The following is a 10,077-nucleotide window of genomic DNA, read 5'->3' on the forward strand; positions in this document are numbered from 1 at the left end:
TGGTTTAGACCTTAAACAAAAATTGAATTTCTTATCAAGTCCAAAAATGTTTAATTAAAGAAGATGGAAATCCATAACCACTATACAGACAAAAAAACAATAAAAACATCACTAACCTATGAGACTAATGACGATTTGCCATGGAGAAATGAGAAAGCAATACGTTTCATTGCAAATCTTACCAACAAAAGTTTAAAAAAAAAAAAAAAAAAAAAAAAAAAAAAAATAAAAAAAAAAAACATCTTCAATCTCCGTCCTGTAAATACTAATTCTAAATACTAACCAAACAAATAAACCAATAATACTTCCAGCTATAACGCCAAGAAAATAAAGGTCAATTTTAAAGTATTTTTGAACATGTTTTGCTTGGAAACACAATTTTGCAGATATGTAAGCTAACAAACTTCAGATGCACATCAAAAATGAAGTGTTTAATTAAACATCATTCTTTTAAAACTACCATTTTTTATATTTCCATTTTTCTTAACTGATTAATTGGAGGAAAGCTTTTATAGTGCAAAAAGGACTGAGAGCTACCTTGCACATGGACATAAAATCATGGTCGGACGCGCGGTCTCCGATGCCGATATCCGGCGATTCGTCACCGAACTCCTTGAGAAGAGCCAGCCTCTTCCATTTACCGACCAACACGCCGGGTTTCTTCACAAATCCGGTCGCCTTCTTCGTCTTCGGGTTGACCTCAATCTCCGTCCCGATGACCTTGTCCCCGCCGAGGAAGTCTTTCACGAACGGCTCCACCATCAGCGTCGGGTTCGCCGTAACCACCACCTTTCTTCCGCATTTCTCAAACACCTCGTAGCTCTCCTTCCTCACATCCGCCGCATAAAACCTAATAAATTAAATTGTTAGTACTGCGTAAATTCTTGTGTTATTTAAAAATAAAAAATTATACCTCGGTAAAACAGCACGAGAAACGAGCTCGATGTCTCGGATCTTGAGGCCGGAGAAGGAGATGAAGATGAGGATTTGGATTCCGAGGGCTTCGGAGACGAAAAGGTAGGCGAAGATGACAATGGGGAGTGAGAGGAGGAGGAAGAAGCCGCGGAGGAGGCTGCCGGCTTCGACGGCGACGAGCATGAAGTAAGGGAAGGAGCTTCTGGAGATCAGAAGCGTGCCGTCCAGATCCGCCGCTATGGATCCGTACGACGTCGTTCCGCCGCTGCCGCACTTCGTGATCGGTGGGAAGTTTCGGCTGGTTTGTTTCGCCGTCGACATGTCTCGGCCAGTATGAAACGAAACGGTTTCTTCTTTCTTCTTCTTCTTCTTCTTCTACTCAATATTCCAAGAAAACAAAAGGAAAGTTAAGTTTAGTTTAGTTGAGTTATGTTGGAGGAGAGGACAGAGAGTGTGGTGCGCTGGGGAGGGAAGGGAACGTGAGGTGAGGGGTTTAAATGAGGGGGCTGACATTTTTAAAATTACGAAAATGGGTCTTCTGCTTTTTGAAAATTTATTTTTGGGATGGTAATGTAGTTGGCGGGTGTTTGGGACCAAAATGACTAAGGCCCGTTCATTTCACCGATTTGAGTTTATAACTCGAGTTTTGTTATAGTAAAAAGTTCTCAGAAACAATTACATTTAACTTTTTTGCTACAGTAAAAAGTTCTCACATAAAGTCACATCTCAACTCGAATCAACGAACTAAACGGGCCCTAATATGTTCCCGTAAATTTTTTTTTCCCTTTCTTTCCTCTTCACAAGTCATCGAAATTATTATTTAGTTTTTGTCAAAAAAAAAAAAAAGCAATATAGAGGAAAAATTGTGCGTCAATTACTTCTCATTTTCTTAAGCGTTTTAGGAATATGAAATTAGGAGTAATCCTTCTATAGAATCATATTTTTTTCAATGGACGACCGATGAATACGAACATGACCAATTAATAAGCTCATTGACTATCGTCGTATTGACACAAGAAACTCACTACTCGAAATGTTGTGTATATTTTTAGAGAAAAATGGCAGGAATATCAATGTGTAATTGGTATATAACATGCATGACTAGGACTCTAGTAGTCTTTTCTTCTAGCTCAAATGATTAGGTATGTGCGTATGTAGTTGTGTAATATGTCTATTAGGGTTCAAATTTTGATAAATTCATTTTTTATTAAGAAAAAGAAAGTTTTAGGTCATTGAGATTTCATGAGACTCCTATGAACCTAAAATTACACCCTATTAAGAAAGAAAAAGGCATAATTATTAGATTATTGCAATCTGTCAATTGTCTCTTTAGATACAATATAGATGATTGGTGAACGTGCACTACGAACACTAGTAAAAATATGAGATTTAACAACGGTTAATAATCGTCGTTAAAAGATTAGATGACGGTTAGGAGAATTGTCGTCTAATCGATAGTCGTTAAATTGTTGTATGATTTAACGACGGTTTTTATTCGTCGTTAAATAGAACATTAGACGATAGTTTATATACAAAATCGTCGTTTAAGATCTTCTCAAAATAATAATTTTAGCGGTTAGGTTTCACATTTAACAACGGTTTCTGAAGAAACCGTCGTTAAAAATAATATATATAACAACAGTTTTAGTTAAAAACCGTCGTTATATCTACCTTATACACCAAAAAAAATTATTGTTGTTTTATTACTTTTCTCACGGGTTGGCCTATTAATCCTGTGATTTATCAGCGCTTTGGCCACACAATTAATACAAGTCACAAAACATAAACAAATTAATATTATATATATTCAAATAAAAATGTATACATAAATTAAGTTATATGTCCCTTTACAATATATTATATGTACCTTTACAATATATGTCCCTTTACAAAATGTACCCATTTATTTATCACTTCTACCAAATGATCATTAGTATATGCCTCTATGTTTTTTAAATAATTAATACCGACTCTCATTATATCTTGCATATACCGTAAGACGAAGAACCCGTATTCTTTGTTCCCCTATTGGGTCGGAATTTTCTGATAATGAATGAAAAATTTTGGTACATGAAAAATTGTATATTCCTTAAATTCGAGTAATTCAATGAACAAAATTATGAACACTTACCTTTGGGATGAGAAATTTTGTGAACCCATCCGAATGGCTACAAACTCAAGCATTGTTTGTGCCTTCCAACCACGTAATGCACTAATATATGATAAAAAAAATCAATTAATTAGGAAAGAAAATAATATAAATTCATAGTTTGAAAGTTATAAAGAATGCTAAACTTATAGGGCAATCATTCTTCTGAAATCTACGCGTACTTTCACCGCAAGGGGATCCAAGCACACGACCTTATCTTGTGTGGTAGATATCACGGCCAACATCTAATGTCCTCCTCCATTGTGTGGCACGAAGAAAATGCGTCAGACACCCGATTGTAACAAAAATGTACAAATGGCGTTTGCCCGCAGCTCTATATCCAGCTCCGCTTGGCCTGGAACTTAACCCCAACATCCTAGGACATTCTCCTGATTGCACACATGCCACAAGTGACTACATGAAAAATGAAGAAGTTAGTTATACATTTAATAATAAATAATAATTTATTGTGAAAAAGTAAAAAGGATAGTTATATTACCACATGTACGCCATGTTACACATAAGACTAAGTTCTTGATAGGTGGCCATCTATTCGATATCATCGGTTGTAATGAAGATCTGCATAGTAGCACCTGAGTCGTATTGAATGGAAGGGGAATCTGAATTGTTACACTGATGCCCATCGATTGTCACACATGAATCATTAAGTCTTGTATTTCTATGGGCAACCTTTGTAATTGCTCCGGCAGTGGTTGTGTTACTTCCCCATCTCTGGCAAGTGCTTGTGTATTTTTCCACTTCTTTTGTTTCCCAGCTTTTTTCTTCGCCGGCTCCGGAAAATTTTCCAAGGGTTCTTTTCTGGTCGGAGCTTTGCTAACTTTACTCAAGGACCCTTGTTTAATCAAATTCCTGGGCCAGGCAACAAATCCTCTAAGATCATCACCCACAGTCGTGCTATCAAATGTAGGGATAGGCAAAGGCGCGTCTCTCACATAAGTCGACTGAATAGAGATGCGTACATTTCCCTCCCCAAGTACGACACCGTGGCCAACATCGGTAGGGTGACTATCCAACCACGCCATCCCCATCGCAACAACAATAAAATTGTTCTTCCCCTCTGTTGGAGCCAGAAGAATGCACTTACTACCATCACCAAGGCCTGATGAAGGGGGATCTACCAGTGGCGTAGCATTACAGAGAGTACAACTCTCCTTAACACTACGTCGTTGATCCACCGTAAGAGTTACCATTCCCTCTCCTACAGGTGCTAGGCTATGGCCTTAGGATGATTGCATTGCTTCCCATCTAGCCTTCATTATTTCCACTCTCTTATGCAGCATTGTCAACTCCTCGTCCCTTATTGATCTGCCAGTGGAATGAAAATAAGTCGACTTTTTGACAAATTAAGATTGCCCACGAACACGGCCTAAGTGTTTTGGGTTTCCCAATGATCTAGTAAGCACATCATCAGTCCCATGAGTTTGAAACTTTTCCTGGGGCTCTTCTTCGGCATATTGATCCTACAAAATTTAGAACAAAAATATTATAAATTTCTTGGCATATTTCCCATTGATTGAACAAATATTAAAAAGAAAACCAATAACTCACAATTAATTTGTCGATCTCTTCACATTCCAGAATTTTACAAGTTCTGTCCAATTTTTTGCGTATGAACTTCCATAAAGTGGTTTGATCTGACTTTTTCGTAGTGTTATGCATTCGCATCTGCATTCAATTAAAAAGTATATTAAAGATTGTAATACAAACAAAAAGTAATTAATATTATTGAAAAAAAGTAATTGAAGACTTACATAATTTTCCTCTCCTTTCCTATATCCCCCACGAGCATTCCCATGCAGGTACTTGTTCGATCCTCTTCTCTTAGATGCTTCTTCAAAAATGGCTTGTCGATCGTCACTAAATCTATACTCTATAAACTTCCTCCTTGCTCCGGAATAATTGAAGGATAGTTTCTAGCCACTTTCTTTGCGAGTTCAAAGACTTGGGGACTATCCTTTAACAGCTTTACAAAGGTTGTGAATAGGTTTGACCTAAAGTCCTGAGCCATTTTCGCCGCATAAGTAAGCTCATATTTTTTGCGGTCTCTGGAACCTTAAAACTTTGAACCAAATCATGCCAAATTCAATTCACGTTATCTTTATTTTCTTTATGTCTCCAATCTTCTATTGTTATTGGCACGTGTTCACGTGTCAAAATACTGACATAACTTTGTAGTTCATTCTCCGCTTTTCCAATGGGGTTATTTTTTTTTTTTATCAAATTGCACTATTATTCTTTCTCCTTTATCTCTCATTTTGACAACTCTACACATTATGGTTGCCCTTTGTTTCCCATCATCATATTGTTCTTTTCCTAAGTTCATATTGATTTGCCCCATCAGAAGTGCCTTCCTCCCCAAATAACTCTCGTGTGGTATTAAGTTCTTCCTCGAACTAATCACGGCCGCCATGTTTCTAAGAATCAACATATAATCAACAAATATAGATTTAGTTTCATTCTTAATCCTAAACTAAATAACTTAAAACTAACCTAATCAACATTGAATAAACCTAACCTAATCAATATATACAAAAAATGTACTAAATAACTTAAATTTATATTTAGTTTCATTCTTAATCCTAACCTAACTAACTTAAACTTCTTAAATCATATACAATAAATATTCACATTTACATTTAAATAATATTAGAAATGCAATTAATTAGTTCTAATCCTATCAATCATATAATATTTAAAAAAAAAAACTGTCGTCTAATAGTCTAACCTAATTTAAAATGACTGTCGTCTAATCTATAGTTATAAATGTCAAATCCAAAAAATAGTATAACTTAAACTGAACAAAATGAAGATAGAGACGGTCGCTGGCAGTTCAGCGACGAGATGACGGCTGCTGACGGACGCTTGGCGGTTTGGTGAACACCAAGCGGCTTGGAGCATACGACAGCAAGAGACGGAGTGAGAGACAGAGCGAGAGTCAGAAAGAGAGACGGAGAGAGAGAATGGCGGTGGCGGCGTCTAGAGAGACAGAGAAAGAGAATGACAATGGCGGCGTCAAGAGAGACGGAGAGAGAGAGAGAGAGATTTTGGGCGGTGGGTGGCGGCGATATAGTTCACAGGAAGAAAAAGAGAGATTGACGAAGGTTTTGAGTTGGGTTTCTCTCGAAATGAAGACAAGTCTGAGGTTAAATTTTATTTTTTGATTTCCGCGCTCACATTAGACGGCGGTTTTACAAGAAACCGTCGTCTAATATTTTACCAGTTGGTCCGCGTTTTGGGCCAGCACATTAGATGACGGTTTCTTGTAAAACCGTCATCTAATTAGAGATGTTAAATGTCAAGTTTTTATAGTGGAAGCTACTCTAAATATCTCATGTCGATTTCCATATAAAAGAAAACATGAATCCACATTAACCGAAACTAACATTTAGTGGATCCGACTTAAAATTAAGTTTTAAAATGGTACCTCAAAATGAGTTATCAAGCCTTTTTTCAACAAAAGGGTCCAATAAAATCCACCATTAATCACATTAATTTTTTTTTTTGAAATTCTCCATATGATGTAAAACTTTTTTTTTTTCCTTTTTTTTCTCATACCTAAGGAAAACCTAAATACACGAAGAGGAGGTTGAGTGTTGGAAGTTGAAAACATCTTTTGTTTCCAGCAAAATATTTAAAATTTCTTAATGGTTAGTTGGAGTAGTTGGAAACCTTGAAATGCTTCAATGTGTTTTCTGCTTTTATTGGTGACCATACTTTCTTTCTTGCTCTAGTCAATAAACCTTAAGAATGCAGCTACATTTTTATTTTTTTGGGTCACTTTTGATTTCTTTCGTGGAATAATATTGTTGGGATTTGTTGGGTTGCCCTAACTGCATGGAATATTGTTGGGATTTGTTTAGTTGCCCGGAAATATTAGAAGCATATAATTTCCATTTGGACCAAATTTACAAAAACAGTGTTCCCTTTCTCATTGGAAAGTGGCAATCTTATTTCTTTATTAGTAACGTACGTCTCTCTCACAAATTTGACTCCTACTGCGTTCATCAGCATAAACAAGTATTTATTAATAATAAGAAGCGGCAAATTATTGGTAGGTATTTATTATGTTACATCATTGTTAAAAATGTCGTTCTTAGACAGATTTAACTAACATTTTTAACATGAATTAGTAAATCTTTTTTTTATAGTAATGCATGATTTTCTTATTGTGAATATCTTTTAGTTCTTACTAATTTTTGCAACTCCACATCTCCGTACATATAAGCTACCGATAGAGCAGAAAAATTGTAATGTATATGTATATATATATGGATGGCAAGTTTTTAATGGTTACATTTTAATTTTAATTGGTGGTCACCTCGACGTGGCATAATAAAAATTCAAGTTCATCAATTGTCATTAATTTTTTGTCAGCTATTTAATTTATTACAATTATGAGATTGATATTTTATAGCTAAAATAATAATACTCATTGATGAATGAATATTATAGTAACTATTAAAACCGCACTATATATATATATATATATATATATATACTGGAAAAAAAAAAGATAAAAATAATTAGGAACTGTGGGACACAAGGCATGCAATGGCATCTTTCTTTCTTTCTTTTTTTCCTAAATTTTACTCCTGTAGACCCTTAAATATAATGAAACCTAGAAAATAAATAGCTTTTTTTTCTCCTTGATAGAAACTAAAAACCACATAGGCATAATGGACTGATGGATAGATATAACATATAAGCCAGATAGCATTACATTTTTTTTTCCTCCTTTTTGGTTTAAAATCTAATTCTTGAGTACTATGAGAGAGAGAATACTACCAATAATAGATGGAAAATAGACAGAGAGAGAAACAAAAATAGCACAAACCCTTAAAAACCACAACTAATTATAATTGCTGATCAAAACAAGATAATATAATGGAGCTTAAATATCTTAATCCCATGACCATCTATATTAGTATGGTTGTGACTGGCAAGAAAAGATCCAAGACCAGCCATTATTTTTTTTATTTTTGGTGATTCATTGGACCATCCATGATTTAACCACTAAAGTTATTGCAAACCGCTATCATACATAATCGATATGGATGGGCTCCACATAAACGTCTGCTTAGCTAGATTTAGATTGATCAAGGACCTTTAATAATAATCTTAATATACATCTTGACCCATTCGTAAACCCTGTGGTGCCATAAAACTCAGTATGGAAGCTAAGCTATATATATGTAACGTTTCTCCACAAAATTAATGTTGGTCATGGGTTGTCGTTTCTGTATCCGAAAAGTACAGGGCTAACCGAAAACATATTATAAGCAATAATGTCGAGGACTAATTATATTAATTTTTTCTGCTTATATATATGGTGCACAATTTCATATCTATCTCAAATTATATAAAAAAATTTTAAAAAAAATCCCCTGCGCTTCTTATATTTTTCCTAGTTGTACACTTGTACTATTGTTCCAATGGATTTTCTTATATATTTTGATCGTTGGTTTGCCCCGATTGACTAAAGCAATAAATTCATCTCCATTTTCCAAACAAACAATCTTAATGATGGTTATTTTTATCATAATTTTTGTTTCCCCCTATCTCAGAAACACAAAGAAGTGTAGGTCTCACATATGTATATACAAATATTTGTCCAAGACCTTAAAGATAAATGGGTGGACATGGTTGTACTTGATTCTAATGGCTTTTGTTGGTAGATGGAGATTATAGCTAAGCAACAATAAGCAATTTTTTTTTTTTTTTTACCTGAGAAAATATTAGAGCACATACTCAACGCCATTTTAGAAATACTGAGACTATAGATGGAAGGGAAAGGGAATTAGTACATTCTCTGGTAAGCAACCTTTAAAGTCCATGCATGTCCATCCAATAATTTTATTAGTTTAGAGAACTGATTTTATTAGTTTGCGATGCAAAGAATCGAAGCTCTAAGAGACAAAAGACAAGTCAATAGATCATCTTCAATATAAATGTTATAGATCATTTTCAATATAAATGCTAATATTAATTATATAATTGACACTAAAAAATATAATATAATATTTTATTTTATTTGTACTTCAATTATAAACTTTAAAAGTTGTGAAAAGTTACTTATAATTTTAAAATAATTTGAAAAAGTAAAAATTAAAAAGATCAAATGAAAATAAATATATCAATCAATAGAAATTAAATATTAAATTTATCATATTATATATTTATTAGAAAATTTTCAATAAAATAAAACATATTATAGATTTAAAATAATAAATATATAGTATTATGTTAGAGAGTATTTTTCGCACTTAAATAACAATTTGCATCGGTTTTGGTGACATTAAATAAAGGGGAATTAAAGTCACCACATGCAAAGTTTCTAGGTTAGGTGGATGCAGCGTCTCACCAAACGTACCTGTACTCTAACGCGTGGTGTCTAGCATTTATTTGCCGCTTTAATTTGTTGTACGTTGTTATTATATACATGCATGTCTATGACTATATATACTGCACTATAATGTACGGTTATTAGTAGTGCATGCCCTCCGTTATTTGGATCAAAAGAAGATGATCTAATTACCTAAAATGTTTGACATACGTAACTTATATTGACCGATTAAGAATCTATATTTGAAATTATATTTTCTATACACAATAAAATTAAATTTCACTGAGCAATTTTTCTTACTTAGCTCCCTAAATTAACATTTAGTTATCAAAATTAAGAACTGAATATTCTTTGAGTGTTACTCACATCCTTCGTGAAGAACCGGCCCGCAGTGTAACAGGTAAAAATGGGGGTAAATATACTATTTGTTTTAGGTAACAAGTGACTTTAGAAAGTTTATTATATAACAAGAAATTTATTTTTCTAAAATTAAGCACAAAAAACCAAGAAATTACTTATGGGATTCGGACATTAGTCTTACACTTTTTAGAGTTGTTATTAATATACAATAAGTGTCATGTTATACCCACTATTTACATGTTTCCACATAGGACCGGTAGTAAAGAAGAAAGACAATATATATATATAT

General features: G+C 34.0%; 1 protein-coding gene across 1 annotated transcript; it reads right to left on the reverse strand.

Moving 5' to 3' along the window:
* Positions 1 to 466: 466 nt before the first annotated feature.
* On the reverse strand, positions 467 to 1,403 carry LOC21384378 (probable glycerol-3-phosphate acyltransferase 8). Its single transcript, XM_024175879.1, has 2 exons — positions 914 to 1,403; positions 467 to 850 (listed from the first exon to the last, which is right to left on the reverse strand). The coding sequence occupies exons 1-2, from the start codon at positions 1,234 to 1,236 to the stop codon at positions 484 to 486; spliced, it is 690 nt and encodes a 229-aa protein (XP_024031647.1). The 5' UTR covers positions 1,237 to 1,403; the 3' UTR covers positions 467 to 483.
* Positions 1,404 to 10,077: the final 8,674 nt, after the last annotated feature.

The sequence above is a fragment of the Morus notabilis genome, unplaced genomic scaffold (assembly GCF_000414095.1).
Source record: "Morus notabilis unplaced genomic scaffold, ASM41409v2 Scaffold969, whole genome shotgun sequence".
Classification (NCBI taxonomy): domain Eukaryota; kingdom Viridiplantae; phylum Streptophyta; class Magnoliopsida; order Rosales; family Moraceae; genus Morus; species Morus notabilis.

What these genes read in the sequence shown, in the direction of transcription:
- LOC21384378 (XM_024175879.1), bottom strand. Translation starts at nt 1,236, where the DNA reads ATGTCGACGGCGAAACAAACCAGCCGAAACTTCCCACCGATCACGAAG. An exon ending in TCTCGTGCTGTTTTACCGAG is followed by an intron (nt 851 to 913) that starts GTATAATTTTTT and finishes TTAATTTATTAG; the next exon opens with GTTTTATGCGGCGGATGTGA.